This window comes from Monodelphis domestica, chromosome 2 (genome assembly GCF_027887165.1).
Source record: "Monodelphis domestica isolate mMonDom1 chromosome 2, mMonDom1.pri, whole genome shotgun sequence".
Classification (NCBI taxonomy): domain Eukaryota; kingdom Metazoa; phylum Chordata; class Mammalia; order Didelphimorphia; family Didelphidae; genus Monodelphis; species Monodelphis domestica.
The window spans coordinates 39,521,292-39,538,521 of NC_077228.1; the positions used below are offsets into that span (position 1 = coordinate 39,521,292).

The window sequence follows — 17,230 nt, forward strand, 5'->3', positions numbered from 1 at the left end:
TGAGATGAAAAATGATTTGGAAAGAGAATTAACAGCTTGGAATAAGAGGTACACCCAAGAAAAAAAATTATGCAAAATTTCAAACTGATTAAAAAAAGGCTAATGGCTCCACAAGGAAAAAAAATCAAAGATGCCTGGAAGCAATTAACTTTATTATCTTTGGGAAGATAATGTATGTGATTTTGAGATATCTATGGGACATCCAGTTAAAAATGTCTAAGAAGTAGTAATCTCAAACTGGACTTCAAGAGTGTAGGAATACATATAGAGCTCTGGAAAGCATTTGTACAGAGATAAATGAACTCATAGGAACTAATGAAATTACTGAGCAAAACAGTATAGAGGGAAAAATGGTGATAGAACAGGGTCATGGAGGAAAAAGTATGGATAATGGGGCTGGCCTTAGTGAATATTCTACAAAGTAGAAATAGAGGGAGCAAAGTAGATAGGGGAAGAACTAGTAGAGAGTAACCAGATACAAAGGGTAACAGCATTAAAGGCCACAAAGAGTCAAGAAGGATGAAGACTGAGAAAATGTCATTAGTTTGGGCAATTAATAAATCACTTTTCTTCAGTAGTTTTAGGTAAATGAGGTTGGAAGTCAGATTATAGATACCGTAGAAAGGAGAGATGAAGAAATGGAGGCACTGAGTGTGAGTGGCTTTCTCATAAGGGATGATTGCTAATTGGGGATAATTGGATTAAGTGAGGATTATTCTTTTTAAAGGATGCTGGTTCTTATTTACCATATTGATGTGTACCATTATGAATTAGTGGACATTCAGCAAACATGTGATAAGAAGGAAATATCACAAAGTAAGTTGTCTTTTTCTCACAACAATCAGAACTGTCCTACTCCTTATAGTATCATTTTGAAATGTCAAGAGAAAAAAAGTTGTAGCTATTATTTTCTGCTTTTCATTATGTTGTACTTGAATTCATTAACCACTTAAATTCTTCTAAAAAGAAAAAGAACTGTAGAAAGAAAATACAACAGAAGGTATGGAGAAAGACTCACACTTTGATACATTAATAAAATATCTTCTTAAAATATTTTCTAGTCCAGAAAAAATTAAAATTAAATAATTAGTTTTAATTTGCTTTCTTTAAACTAACCTGTCTACTTCATCCCGAGCAACAATATCTCCTTTCTTTAAGGCTTTTATGGCAAACATCTCATTTGTGTTTTTGTATTCAGCCAAAAGCACCTGCAATAAGATACAAAAAAAGTATTTTTAAGTTGTTTACTTATACTTTGCATTCCACTTATTTTCAAAAAGGATGAAGCTGCCTCGAAGTTAAAATAACATAATTTACTTTTAGAAGTAGTATAGAAAATGTTTAAAAAGCATACCTTTCCAAAATGCCCTCTCCCCAATACAGCACAACACCTAAAGTCTTGAAGGCTAAACTGAAACCTTTGTGGTGATCTGAAAAACAGTAATTAGCAATATAAAAAGTTAGAATGAACCATAAATTTTAAGCAAGAATCTATTTAAGAAGTTCCATATTTATAATAAATTGATATTACCTTCTTTCCTCAGGTTCTTGAACACCACCATATTCTAGGCTTGACTGAAGGACAGGAGGCTCATATTCAGGTTGGTTTTTTGGAACAATACTATTTCTGTCATTTTCAAAATTAAAAGTTGTTTCTGAATCCTATCAAATAGCAAGGAAAAAAAATCAATTAACCTTAAAAAGAAGTGTAAGAATACACTGAAGTTAGGCAAGGATTAAGTTAAATAATTCTAAAGGAAACACAGACTTCTAAAGAAAATGTGAATGAGGTTGAAATACAACCTTGTACATGCCATCTAACCAAATCTAACACCTTTGAATAGTTACCTGGTAGCCTATAGAATATGTTCAATTCAATAAACATTTATTAGGTACCAACTGAGTTATATAGTATTCTGCAAAGTAGACAAAGTTTGTATAAGAGACAGTGGAAATGAACTCATGGAGTTTACAGACTAATAGGGGTAGGATAAGACAGATAACTGTAAGGTATGTTATAAAGAAAAACAATGTTTAGTTAGATGGTAAAATGATTTGTGAGTTTCAGACAAGGTGACACAGAAATTATCATCTTTTTAGTTCAAGGAAAATTTGCATCTACAATTAGTCACTTGAAAATCAAACTCTTAATTTCAATAACTTGAAGCTTAAGATGCTGGCTCTTATTTACTATATCTAGTTTAGTTAGGATAATTTTATATACCATAAATATACACAATCTGCAGATATAATAGATACTAAGCTTGCAGAAATAATATTTAAACAATAATGTTTACATCAGTTTAGAAATATATCACTAAATTTCTCTCTGAACATTTGTAATTTTAACTTGCTTGGCAAAAATAGGTTATATAATTTCAAAAATGTCTTGCCTGTCCTGATACATCCAAAACTCTTAATTCTGAAGGTTCATGTATTTCTCCAAATGAAGATGTTCGTGGTGGGGCTGGAGGTGCTTCTGGTTCAAGTTCAAAGTCCAATTTAGTTACTGTAGAATCACTTGAAAAAGAGAAAATCATTATCAAAAGTAGTAAATCAAAGGTGCCTATTTTAAGAGGTCTTTAGCCTTTTAAAAAAATGTCAGCTTGGAATATATTTTTTAAAAACCCTTATCTTATGTCTTAGAATTAACTAACATCGTGTATTGGTTCTAAGACAAAAGAGCAGTAAGGGCTAGGCCAGGAGGTTTAAGTCATTTGTCCATGGTCATACAGACACAGTGTCTAAGGCCAGATTTTGAACCCAGGACCTCCCATCTCTAGGCCTAGCTCTCTATTCACTGAGCCACCTAGCTTGCCCCCCTCCTTGGGATTCATTTAGTGAATGCTGAATAAGATTTTAACTAGTTCTCTGTGATCAACATACACCAAAATTTCCTAATTACTATTTTATGTAAACTCTGTTTAAAAATCCAAGACAAATATACCTTGCTGGTGGTGACAGTTCCGGAATACGCACATCAACCACAGGCACTGTTGTAGGTCCAGGAGCCTGAGGGCTGAAGGTGCCAGAATGATTTACAGTAGGAATTGCTCTTCTCACCAGCCTTCCCCAAGTAGCAATATTAATATTCATTTGAGGAGCTCTCAGAAATGTTTTGCCTATGGATATTGTGAATAAAAAGATAGTACAAGTTATTTCTTTATATATTACTGAAAGCCATAATTAAAAAAATCATATTCAACTCTTCATAATTTAGGAACCAATTGAATTTGCCACCTTTTTAGCAGTTTTAAACTATCCATTACCAGGCGCAGCTGCATTATAGCAACTGTAAATAGTTTCAAAATGAATACAGATAGCTCTTACTTTTTGAATCACATTTAGATTATTAAGCACTTCAGTATCTCGACATAAAGAAACATTTCTTTTTTAATAAATAATTACCTTGTTGTTTTGAAAAGATTTTCTTTTGTCTTTGAAGCTTTGGTCTTCTTTCAATAACAGGATTAAAAAAGGTAACCTGTAGTAAAGGAAATGTAGTAAACTTAAGAGTTTACATAGCTTCCATTCTATGAAATCAACAGGATTCCTCTATTTAGAAAGGTGGATGGGGCCCTATAGATGCCTTAGTGAAGTGTGCTCATTTCAGAGACCAGGGAAGCACAGGAAAAGTAAGGTCAAAGTTGGTGGGAGAACCAGTAGGACTAGAACACAAATCTTTTGACACTGGAGGCAGTGTTGAGGTCCAGATTCTTTCTTCTTTGCTACCATATCTTAATTCTTAAATGTTTTATATCTATGGTTATGTTTTTAAAAAGAAACAATCAAGTTTATTACCTCTGCAAATAAAGTACCCTGGGGTTCCAGATAGAGACACATGCCATGACGCTGGTTGTCTAAAAAATCTTCTAACCTTAGAAATTTTACTGCACAGAGAGATCGCCAATCACGCCAATAAACTGAAATTTCCAATTCACGTGACTAGGACAGTAAAAAACAAAACAAAAAGCAAAAAACAAAACATACATACATCATTGGTACACACTTGAATTAAACATCATGAAATTAAAATACTTCTAATTCAAAAGACCAAAGTTTGCAAGAAAAGAGTTTTTGAAAAATGTTAAAAAACCAACACTATACACTGCTTTAATAAATGCTTGAAAGGAGAATTTTGTATATACTGGATCTGACAATAAAATGTACTACATGTACAAATCAATTATAATTACCAGGCTCTTTTAATTATTTTGCTTTTTAGAATTTTGCCAGAGCATCTACAAAAACAGATGCCTTCTCCCTTAGGCTTTTTGCAAGTAATAAATTACTCTTTATAGTAATTTTCAAGTTATGAAGCTATGTATTCTTATGCATACCATACCCAAACCCTGATTTGGAAATCCACATCTTATAATATATAAAATCTATTTTGACATACAACTGGATGTGGGGCACACACAAATATTACACATCAATATGAAAAGATCTCAAAACAGAAAAAAGAAAAAAAAACACTTAGCTAAAACAGAAAAAGAAAAAACACAATTCCATAACATAACATTTTTATATATATGTATATTTCTTTGAAGTTTTACAATGATCTTTACATGTTATTTAACTTGGTCCTCACAACCTTGGAAGGAAGCCATTTTATATGACCATGTGTCAACAAAGTCTTAATGATTATTCCAAAGTGGAATTCCCCAATTGAATAGTGGGAGGTCCTTGAACACACTAATAAACATCACTACAATTACAAGTATGAAAAACAGAGGGGTTAAAGGAGTTCTCAAGGCTATGCTAAAGGGGACAGATTCTGATGCTTTAACAATAGACAGCAATATACTACAACAAATTAATGGAATATCCAAGAAAAATTTTTTTCAGAAATATAGCATAAGAAAAGGTAATGTTAAACAACAATTTAGACCATTAAAAGATGTTTTGATTCTTTCAATTACTATTATTCAATAGAACAACACTGAGGAACATTATTCCAATTATTCTGCTCAGTTGCAAAAGCATTTTGAAAAAAAAAATTCAAACTGAAAACTAAAAATCCCTTAAATATATACTTATAAATCATATCCATGGAATCATATCCCTCTAGACCTAGAATGGACCCCAAGGATCATGGTGTTTGGCCCCTTCACTTAATTCGCTCACAGAGATTAAAAAACTCGTCATAAGGCTTCATCAAGTCTTCTGATTTCTAATTCAGGATTTTCCCACTAAAAAGACAAATCCACATCAACAACTCAATAGATCTAAACCCCCTCTCATTTCCCCTCACAAACCAGCTTCTTAAAACTGGTGATAATATATTTTCTTAGAAGTCATCTTTGACTTCCCTCTTTTTGACCTTTAGCCCATAGAAATACTGTCAAGCCATCAAATTATTTTTGTTTAAGACCCTAATCATATTCCCACAAATCTTCCCATACGTACTCCCCTTCCAAATGATCTTTCACACTGTGGCTGAATTTATCAGGCAGCTAGGTGTATTTGTAGTATCCTGAACTTGGAATAAATAACTAGTGAGTTTAAATCTACTCTCAGACAGTTATTAGGTGACCCTGGGCAAGTAATTTAATTTCTGCTTCTGTTTCCTCTTCTATAAAATAGAGATAATGACAACAATTACTTCTCAAGGTTATTGTGAGGATCAAAATAAATAGCACAATATGAATATGAGATATCTTGATTATTATTATCTTTCTTATGCAATGATCTGGCTCACTTCTCTGCTCAAAGTCATTCAATTCAATATCTTACCCGGGCATCTTAAGGTCTTCCATAATTTAGCAACTCCCACCCCCATTATTAAATCTATTTTTATAGATTGTAGTGAACACTCTCATCTTTGCTATCATGCTATTTTTTGATTCCTAGAATTCTTTGAATCCTCCAAAGGCATAGTTTTTTCCATGTTTCATATCCTTGATGTCCTGCCCATATGATGAATAGATTTAGCAGAATCTCTCACGAAGTTTCATTAAAACTTTCCCCCCAAACATTATTTCTGGTTTTATAAGGCAATTTTGCTCACTTTTCCATCATCTTTCTCTATAAAATTTTATATCCATATCTCAGACTAAGGTTACCATCTCTCTTCTCTTGGAATAATAATAAAAACAATTTAATAGTAATGGTGATATATCACTTAAAATGTGACAGGCACTAATGCTAAGTACTTTGCATGTATTATCTTATTTGTTCCTCACAACAACCCTGTGAGGTAGGTGCTATTACTCAAGTGTCTCAAGCTGCATTTGAACTCAAGTCTTTGCTTTGGACCCCACCCCAACCTCATCCACTGTGTCAGCTAGCAGAACAAGTAGGACACATATTTGTTGAAGTAATTTTTAGGCTCTCATCAACTGGATTGAACTTCCATATGAAACTGTATATTGTATCAATGTTCCTTTGTCTATAATTTCCCATGATTTAGATACAAGAATTTGTTTAAATATATTAGACTGCAGTTAAGTTGTACATTATCTTTTCTCCCATTTTTATTATTTTTAGCTTTATATTTTAGCAAACCATTTCCTGTCCTGAAATATTATGAAATTCAATTTGTGTGCTATTATTTGATACTTGTCTTATCTAGTACTTTTTGATTCTTTTTCTTGAAGAAAGTATTCATGATGCATAAGTGTTGTATCCGAAGACTTTGGCCTCTCTCATTCCTTACTCAAGAAGTCAAATTTTCCAATAACGTGTGATTTGTTTTGTAGACTCCTATCAAGTTATTTGTTGAGTTTCTCTACTTTGTCTTCCTCTGCAGCAAATGTTGCTACATAAGCTATAATTATTTATATGGTACTCTTTTTTACAAGCAATCTTCATGAGCACTATGAGATGATCTAATGTCTCATGAAATGATACTTCCTGTTGCCCTTGGAAGCACAATAAAAACAAACTTCTCTGACTCTACAAGATTAGCTATGAGCTATATTTAATTTATCTGCAATTTCCTTTTGTTTTCTAATTTAAGTATAAAGTGAAAACATCATAATTAATGCAAGTCAATTAGTCCAGCACTATGTCCATTGGATAAGGAACTTGTATCAACTATCAATCTAATGAATCTATTTAAACATGATGTGATCTTTAGCATGCTCTCGTCATATCCTTTTCCCTACAATTTATTGAAAAATAGAAGAGTATATGACTGAAGGTCATTTTATATTTTTCTTTCTTTCACGGTTTGCCAAGGCCAAAGAATTCATTACTTAATGGCCAACTCACTGTTCCTGAGCCTTCCTGACTTAAGTTAAGACTGATTCTTGGAAAGCTGTCATTGTGCTGCTGAGATAGTCTTTCCTCAAAAGTTTTCTAGACTTGGAGAAATCTGCCAGAGTTTGTGATCTGCTGGAACAGCCTTCACAAACTCAGGGTTGTAAAGTAGGATGATATTCATTGAAAAAGCAGGGTTACATTTATTTATGCAACTTCCTTACAATGTTTTCATGAGTTGTGGGGTGGAGAGAGTGCAATCACAGAACAGAATTAGTTGGGTCTTAGATCTATTTTTCAGAGCTTCATTAATCTTTGGGATTTTTATTGCTTTTTTACAAAATATTGGTGACTCACCCAGAATTACAGAGCAATCAAAGGTAAGTGGTAAAGTTAATTGGAATCTTTTTCTCTTCTAATATTTCTTCTGCTCATAAGCAATCCCTTAGACTTAGAGAAAATGCTGTGAGGCTGGAATTATGACAGAAAGGTAGTAAAGGGGACAGTGGTAAATAGCCTCCAAATTTTAGGTTTGGGACCTATACCTTTGTGGTTCTCACAAGACTTGACATCTGTTGTCTTTCAATTGTTTCAGTCATGTCCAACTCTTTGTGATCCCATTTGAAGTTTTCTTGGCAGAGATTGGATTGGATCCTTCCCTTGTGTCTTAGAATCAATACTGTGTAGTGGTTCCAAAGCAGAAGAAAATTAATGGCTAGGCAAAAGGAATAAATAACTTGCCCAGGGTCACATAGCTGGGAAGTGTCTGAGGTCAGATTAGAACCTAGCACCTCCTGTCTCTAGGCCTGGCTTTCAATCCACTGAGGCACCTCCCTAGATCTACATTCTTAATCCATGATACACGAGACGGGAAGTTTTTAACTGTTATAAGACACCTAATACCGAGTTTTCTTCTAGTACATCAGTCAATGGCAAGAAGCTAGCTACTTTTGAATTTAATTTCATCTCTTTTACAAGGGTCAAAATGGTTCTGCTTGGAGAAATCTTTGCTGACAGCAATGGTAAACTTAAAAGCTCAGAGAGTACCCTAACAACTTTCATTTCTCATGTGTATGGGGAAGGAGGACAAAAAGGAAATGGGAAGATGTTAGGAGATGACAGGAATGTTAAATAGTAAAAAAGAAAGAAGAAAATGTGTATGTAAATGTGAAATGTTAAGAAGAAGCTTACAATTTATGACAGGAAAAAAAACAAAACACCAACAACTTTCTTTGGCTAGAATAGTTGGCCTTTTTGTTAATTTAAATATCTGAAGCCACTTTGCAATCACTTGATTCATTTCAAATTCTATTACTGCAAAATGTTGAGCTGTTGAGGCCACAGCAACAACTAAGTTAGTAAACTCATAAATTTTAAGGAAGACTTATGCCTACTTTACCAATGTAAATTTTATGGGGTACTCAAGTGAATGAAGACTATCTTCATGTGACTCCCAGTGAAAACCAAAATTCTCAAGCTTAAGTATAAGACTTAGGAATAGAACTTATATATAAAGCTACATATAAAAAATAATATAAAGATATCATAGTTAATATGGATCCTACTATCTTACCCTATCTAGTTCCAGTGTAAACTTCTGGTCCCAAGATTGATTGGAAATAGGTTTCCAGCTAGTTTGACCAACCACAGTATTGTCCAGCTTCAAAACTGCACAGATGTCGTCTGTAAATAAATTTTAAAAATGTAGTTTAACAAGATAAAATGATTGACTTCCAACAGTAAAGAAACACTATTTTCAACATATAAAGTTATTACAGTTCTCTAAAAGTAACATTTTTTATGAATAAGGTTAAGATATTTGGAACTTCAAACCTTAAAGAATATATTTTAAAATATTCATTCATTCCAAGGAATAAATATGAAATATCTACACCTTTAGGAATTCTTGTTCCTCTAAAGTTTAGTTTAGATATTACTATCTCTTCTGGGATACCATCTTGGATGCTGTTAGAATTAATTTTTCCTTCCTCAAGTTTTTAATCATCTTACTAGAATTTTATATACTGAGCTAAAAAATTTTATAGTTATTTGCATATGTTTCACCAACCTGTTTTCTTAAAGAATATAGTCAATGTTTTTCATCTTTGTATCCTCAGGATCTAATAGTGTCTTCCATATAGCAGGTACTTAAAATATTTGGTGAATTGTACTCTGGGATCATAGTATTTAGAACTAAAAGGAATTTTAAAGATTAGCTAGTGCATTGACTTTATTGTACAGATGAGAATACAACAGTTCAGGGAGTTGATGAAGTGAACTTTCTTGAGCTGAAACATGGAGGAAGCTTATAGCCAGGAGTCAAACCCAGATAGCTGGGGATTGTGATCAGTATAATTTCAGTGCAATCTGAACAACGATGGTCCTGGGTTCAAATCTGGTCTCACATATTTCCTAGCTGTGTAACTTTGGACAAGTCATTTAAGCCCAGTTGTCTAGCTTTTACTGCTCCTCTGCCTTGGAAATAATACTTGTATTGATTCTATGACATTAGTCAAGGGTTAGTAAGTGTTCATTGATGAGGCAGTGAGATGGCTCAGTCAATTAATTGAGAACTGGCCTGGAGACAGGAAGCTGTGGGTTCAAATCTATCCTCAGACACTTCCTAGCTGTGCAACCCTGGCAAGTCATTTAACCCTCACTGCCTGGACCATACCATTCTTGTTCCCTGGAACTGATACTTAGTATTGATTCTAAGAGAAAAAGTTAGGGTTAAAAAAAATGATGGGAAACAGGAGAGGTACCATCAGACTGGAGAAAGGCAGATGCTGTGCTAAGTTTGGGAAAAAAAAAGGATGAGAACAGAGCCTACAAATGGTAGGCCAGTGAGTCTGACTTCTCATTCCTGGGAAAATTCTATAGCAGATCATTAAAGCAATAGTGGGAAAGCATCTAGAAATGGAAGCAGTGATTGTGAAAAGTAAGCATGACCAAGCATTGAACATGCCAGACTAAAATAATTTGTTTTTCACAAGGTCACTCATTAGGTAAGGAGAATGTGCTATCTACAACTTCGCTACATTTTAGTGAAGCTCTTGGAAAAGTTTCTTATAAGTTTTGTGAAGACAGAGACATAGGTTGAATCTACTAAGATGAAATTCAAAAGGGACAAATGCCTGCGTTTTTACTGAGCTTACACCAGCTTAAAAAAAAAACAAAAACAGCTTTATAAGAACACTGTGGGGGAGGCATGAACAGATATTAAGAATTCGAAAGAAGATCACAAAGTCAGGGACCTAGGACTCGAAGGCACCTAAGCAGCAATCCAGTCTGACTTCGGATTTTTTTACAGATAAGGAAACCAGGGCCCAGGGAGAGAAAAGGACTTGTCCACAATCAAAAAGATCCTGTATGTTTGAGACAGGATTTTATTCATCTGCCCAGACCTCAGTTGGTGCTCCTCTTACTAGGCTATGCTGCTTCTCTGGCTGGGGCTTTTGGTGGATTAGGAACTCAGGTTGAGTCAGTGATGTGATGTGGACTCAAAAACGTTAGTGTAATCTGGGCTGACACTCAGAGAGGTACAATTTCTAGGAAACAGAAAGTGACAGGACCATTGAACCCTGCCCCAATCCCACATCATCAGGAATGCTGAAAGAACCGAAGAAGAATCCTGATCAAGTGGAAAACAAGTAGGATGGTGAAAGGCCTTGAGCAGAAGTCATATGAGGACCAGTAGAAGGAATCTGGAATGTTTAGCTTAGAGAAGAGAGGATTGTGGGTTAAAGTGATTTTATTCTTCAAATATCTGAAGGAAAGAGTCCATTGTTTTGTTAGGACAGGACCAGAAGAAGAAACAAGGCAAGTTGCAAAACAAATAATTTAGACTTCTTTAAGTACTGAATAATACATGTGCATGGTACTTTATAGACATGAGAATAGTGTCTGTCTTCATGGAGGGAGATGTAATAACATTTAATAACTGTAACAATGAGAAAGGCCCTGTACCCTTCTAAGTCTTAGTTTCCAGCTTTTAAAAATGGGGATAATACTTGTATTACCCAAGTCATAAGAATACTGAGTAACTTTGTAAACCTTAAAGCACTTTAGTAACTTTAGTTTATTGTAAGTGCTATAAGTGAATTAAAATGTAGGCTCTAAAAGAGCAATGAAGAGATAGAATTACATAGGGTTTTAGGAGAGAAATAGGTGGTAGGTGTGGGAGTCTATTGGGTAGGCTTCAAGGAAGAGATAGCATTTGAACTGGACCTTGATGGGTGAGGCAGGAATTCAACAAGTGGATCTTGAGAGAACTCAGGGTGGGGAGGAACCATTCCACGAACAAAGATCAAAGGTACTGAAGTGGGAAAACATGCCCCATGCTTGTGAAACAGAAAGCATTCCAGGAATATTGATTTTTTTTTTTTTAAGTTAGGAGATGACATAATTAGAGTTTTGTTTTTGGGGGGGAAGATTAATCTTGCAACTATGTGCAGCATGAAGGAAAAGAGGAAGGGAGGGATACACACATATACACAGAGATACTAGAGGCAAGTTAGGTTAATATAAAGAGATAATTAGTGTCTGAAACAGAATGGTGGTTGATTATGGAGAGAAGGGAATACTGCAGAAGTACAAGTGATACAGGAAGTAAGAAAAAGGCTGGAATAACATATATATAAATAACATTGAGTGAAAGCCTATGTGGGCAATATACAAAGGACACACCAGAAGTTTTTAGCATTATTGACTATAAAACAGTAATGCTAATATAAGAAATGGGTTAAGTTGTATGTATGTATGAGGTGTTTGGGGAGCACAGCTACCTTTGGTGTCAGTTCCAGGAAGTTATAGCATGCAACATGGCCCTCTCCTGGTAAAACCATCTCTGCAGACAGGCTAAACCAGGATGAGGGAAAGAACAAGCCTCACACTCATGAGACAGGGATTGTCTACCCCAAACATGTGAAGCAGAGTGGGTGGATGAGAACAATTTGTTCCTATAGTCATGAAGGCAGCAGAAGCAGACACTGTCAAACACTTAAAGCTTGGGTAGACATTAAAGATGCCACAGTCATGTATTGCCTCCCTGGCCATCACCAGTCATCCTGCATTTTGTCTTGCCACTAGACTTTTATCACTATGGAAGAGAGAGTGAAGCTGATGCTTTTGTGCAATTGTGTCTTACTTAAATCCAATTAAGAGCATAAGTTAACACATCACCTGTGATGTCACTGGTCCTCTTTAAAAACTAAGGAGGAATAATAGCAATGACAATATAATTGGTTGAGTTAGTGATATAAGGGGGCTTTGGGAAATGCCACTGAGCTTAGTTTGAGGCATTTTGATTTTCAAATAGATGCTGGAAGCATATAATCAAGACAGAATTGGAAAATGAGTCCTAGAGCTCAATAGAGACACTTGAGCTAGAGACAGTAAAGGAACTCAATTAGTAATTGGAACCATGGGAGGAGCTGAGGTTGGCAAAAATATATATAGAGAAAAGAGGGCAGGGGTACCGGACTTTTGGGAATGACAGTAATTAGGGAACAAAAAAAAAATCCAGGAAAGGCTGTAGACATAGGGACAGATTCATTGTTCAGTTATTAAGTACTCACTGGATGTCAGTTATTGTGCTATGTGCTGGACACAAACCAAAACCAGTTTTTGCTCTCGAGGAGCTTACATTCTCTGAGGGGCAAACTTGGATTTGAACCTTACCTTTGACATTCACCAGCTATGTGACACTGGGCAAGTTGCCTAAATGCTTTCAGTCAGTTTCCTCATCTGTAAAATGAGAATAATCACTGACTGCATCTACCTCCTGGGGTTGCCATGAGGAATGAGACTGAAAAGTGTTTTGCTAACATTAAAACATTATATCAGCTAAAAGAAAGAGGGCAGTAAGGGAGGGAGCATCACTGAAGAAATAGATGTTTCCATGAAGGTAAAGTGGTGGTGAGTGCAGAGAGAAAAAAGGCGGATACAAAAAAACATAAAATTGTCCTTTGTATCCATTAACCAGAACTGTTTTCATGTAACATAAAACTGAGATGCGGCTAAATATTTTTAATTAAAACATGAATGTAAAAAGCACCTTTTGATTTCTAACTACAGCTATTAACATGAGAAATTGTCACATCTGCCAGAAGAGAAACTAATGATAATGACTTTCTTCTCCAATCTCAAACCCAGAAACAACCTTCTCCTAAAGGCTATTGACAATGATGGGATTTCTCTGATGGGATTTTTCCTTAAGTTCAAATGGCTAGAGTTGTGTTTTTTATTAAAACAAACAAATAATCAAAAAACCCTTGCCTTCCATCTTAAAATCAACATTGAGTAGTATTGGTTCCATGGAAGAAGAGGATATAGGCAATGGGGATTAAGTGATTTGCCCAGGGTCACACAGCTAGGAGGTGTCTGACACTAAGTTGTGTTTTAATATATCCTTAAAAAGTTCATTTGGCCCATCTTCTATCACTTTATTTAGTAGCTCCCAGTCCTGGGCACTGTTTAGTCTTCAAACTCAGGTTAATCTAGCAATGTTCCTTGCTGCTAAAAAGTTTTAAAAATAGATTGTATAGAAGAACCTTATGAGTGATCCTATCTTACAATTCTAAATTAAGAACAGCTTAGAGGTTATAGTAAACTATTCAAGAGTCATATCCACATAAATTCATTGTAGCTTATATGACTATTCAATTTCATTTTGTACAACATTTGACATATTAAAGTGGTTATTCCTAATTTGGAGTCTGTGAACTTGTTTTAAAAAATCTGATAACTGTACTTCAATATAATTGATTTCCTTAGGAGTCATATGTATTTTAATTTACACATTTAAATACATTATTCAGAGAAGGGGCCCATAGGTTTCAACAGATTGTCAGAGGCATCCTTGACACACAAAAAAAGTTAAAAATTCAGTTCTAAAGTTATACCTGAAAAACAGTTTCATTTAGTTATTTAATCCTTTCCCTTTTCATAGTCTTTCCTTCTCAACTAAAAATGTCAGTTGAAATCTGGTCATTCTACTAAATCCTCATTGCCAAGGACGTGGCCCAACTTCTGAGAATATTGTTTGGAACCTTTTTGTCTCCCAGATTTCCAGTCTTTCTCCACTTTAAAACATTTTCTCTTCAATCTCATCATTTTGACTTTGCCATCTACTTCCTCCCTCAGATCCCTATATACTTCCTGTTATTTTTCTTTAACTCTCTCTGTCTCTGTCTCTCCCTCCCACCAAAAAACAACACCACTCCATACCTTCTGTCTTAGAATCAATACTAAGTATCAGTTGCAACACAGAAGAGTCGAAAGGGCTAGGCAATTGGGATTAAATGATTTGCCCAGGATTACATAGCTAGAGGTATCTGAGGGCAGATTTGAACCCAAGTCCTGCTGAGTCCTGTCTTCCAGGTCTGGCTTTCGATCCACTGGAGCCACCTAACTGCCCCCTATTAATTTTCAAATGAAAGTTAAATTTAACAATTGCCTTCAAATGTTCTCCACCTACTAAATACATTATACCAACTGGAAAAAGCAATTTTTTATTTTTAATTCTATACTTGAAGACCTGTTATGCATTCTGTTTTTCAAGGGAGATTGGTTTATTACAAGTTAACACTAAAAAAAAAATTAAGCACTCATTGTACTTATAGGGTAATTCATGGAAGTTCTGTATAAGCTGACTACATAGGATAATGGCTGATCTTCATGAAGAGAAAATAGGACTGTTTAGCAATGCCTCAAGTGATTGAATAATCCTATTTAGCATTATAATCCTCAGGGTACACTAGGAAGTATCCAGAAAAAGTGTGGAATATTGTTTTGTGAGCATATCATACTTTTTGGTTCTTATCTCCAAAGTAGTTTAAAAAAAAGGAACATCTTATATATATAAATTAAGCCAACTTTAAAAAGTAAAAATTGTATTTATTTGTGCTGTTTTGTGTGTAAAGAAATCAATACAACTTCAAATTCCTTATTCCCTGCTTTTTCCTCCCTCTTGTGCAGTAGCAGTCATTCTTGACAATTGTTCCTGCCAAGAAATCTTCAACTTTGTTATGTATCATTCATCTTCTTGTAGTCCTAACACAATAGGAAATTAATGTTTGAGATTTAGTTGCCAGATTTTGAATAGGCAGGATTTAATATTATTTTCATTTTTTGATAATCAGAATACATCATTTTTATACTTTTTTCTCTCGCAGAACCTTTGGATCTGTCCATTTCTTTCTATTTTTTCAGGTAAGTCCCTTGTTTATGTCTATTTAATTTTTAGAAAATTAAGAAAATTAGTTACTGAACTGGACAAGTCATCTGTTTTTAGTAGGTTTCGACTACTCCCACTTTTACTTTTGCTTGTTCTGCTCATGAAAGATGATCTTGTTTCACTTGGACTCCAGCCAGGTAGTGTAACTGATGTTGCTTTTGATCGTCCAGGGACGTTCTCTAGGATATCTTGGCAGCCCATGAGTCGAACTTCCAAAGTACCTGTTAATATGAACAAATGTGTTAGATAAGAACCTCAATTTGTAATTTTTAAAAGTATGAGTTCTGTACTATAATCTTCTTACTAATTCTGTGGGAATGGGAAAAAAAATTATAATATAAACGCCATCAATTAAAATAAGGAGTTTTATGAATCAGTTATCATCTTTCTGTTTAATAATAACTTTATTAAAGGGAAGGCCACTTATAATTCAATGAAATGAATGGGATAGAGATATGGAATTCATATCTCTACCCATATAACCCACATCTCAAACTGGACAAGTCCCAAAGTAACATCTATTTAAACAAGTGACCATTTTTTAAACTCCTACAATGTAGGATTTGCCCTTTCCCTAAAACTTTCCCTCCTTCTAACTTTGTTTCTATTGTAATCACCAAGGCCTGAAACTTGAAACTTTGCTCTTTGCTTGACTTTCTTTATCCCTCCCATTCAATCAACTGCCAAGATGCATAAATTCTTTCCTTTGGTATTGAAAGTCCATAATACTTTGTCTCTCATTGTCACCATTTTATTTAAGGCTTTTATCTCTTGCCTGGACTATTGTAATAACCTTTTAATTAGTCTTTTCTGCCTTTAGTTTTGGCACTCTCCATATCAGCCATTATACTGGTGTCAGTATAATCTTCCTACTTCATATGATTCCTTCAAAAATGTTCAGTAGTTCCTTATTTTATACTGAATAAAGTTTAAAACTTTATTCTGACATTCAAAGCCTCTCTAACATGTCTTAAATTTATATTTACTTCCTCACTGTAGTAGTTTACACACATTTTATGACCCAGAAAAACTGTTGTTTATCCTGCTTTTCCATCTCCTTACCTTAGATCATATTGTTTCTTCCCAAAATGGAACAGACTGTCTTGAAAACTTTGCCTTTGTTAATATTCTTCTTAGGTACTACCCCTTCATGAAGCCCTCCCATATTCTTTCTCTATCCTTTTTCAAAATCACACATCATTTTGCTTAGTCTGCTTTGTACTTACTGCATTTTTATTTGAATTATTTTCCTTATTAACCTGAAAACTCCTACAGGATAAGCACTTTTTATTCTCAGTGCATAGAAGAAAAATCTGGATGCAGTAGATATTTAATAGTTTTATGTAAACAAATTAAAGACATATATCAACACCTGCCTGAAGAGTGCATCACTAATCTACCAAAGGCCATAATCTACTTGGTGCCAGACTTTAGGAATAGTGACAAAAAAGGGAAAACTCCCTTCTCTCAGGAAGTTTATGTTAGTTGGAAGAGTTACTATGTAGTAGAAAAAAAAATACAAAGTAATATTTTTTGGAAAGAAATAGAAGTTGAAGGAAAATGATGATGAATTTAATGTAGAACATGGTGCTTGAACTGACCTGTGAGGGAAACTAAGAAGCAGAAAAGAGGAGTGTGTATATCATTATAAGAATGAGGAACAACTTATGCAAAGAAATGGAAATGGAAAACTGAATTAGAGCAAAAAGACTAGTTAGTAGAGTGAAACAAGGATGCCCATTACCACCACTATTATTTAATATTGTACTAGAAATCCTAGTTTTAGCA

At 34.5% G+C, this 17,230-nt stretch overlaps 1 protein-coding gene across 2 annotated transcripts in view; it reads right to left on the reverse strand.

The window, feature by feature from the left end:
• The window catches only part of PKN2 (protein kinase N2), a 182,003-nt gene that overhangs the window by 31,318 nt on the left and 133,455 nt on the right, over positions 1 to 17,230 (reverse strand). For both annotated transcript variants that reach the window (XM_007480369.3, XM_056815383.1), the window contains exons 7-15: positions 15,478 to 15,663; positions 8,780 to 8,889; positions 3,802 to 3,945; positions 3,409 to 3,484; positions 2,948 to 3,122; positions 2,394 to 2,520; positions 1,532 to 1,662; positions 1,355 to 1,430; positions 1,117 to 1,208 (exon numbers count right to left, since the gene is read on the reverse strand). In XM_007480369.3, the coding sequence (XP_007480431.1) occupies positions 1,117 to 1,208; positions 1,355 to 1,430; positions 1,532 to 1,662; positions 2,394 to 2,520; positions 2,948 to 3,122; positions 3,409 to 3,484; positions 3,802 to 3,945; positions 8,780 to 8,889; positions 15,478 to 15,663 (1,117 nt within the window). The remainder of the gene's footprint in view (positions 1 to 1,116; positions 1,209 to 1,354; positions 1,431 to 1,531; positions 1,663 to 2,393; positions 2,521 to 2,947; positions 3,123 to 3,408; positions 3,485 to 3,801; positions 3,946 to 8,779; positions 8,890 to 15,477; positions 15,664 to 17,230) is intronic.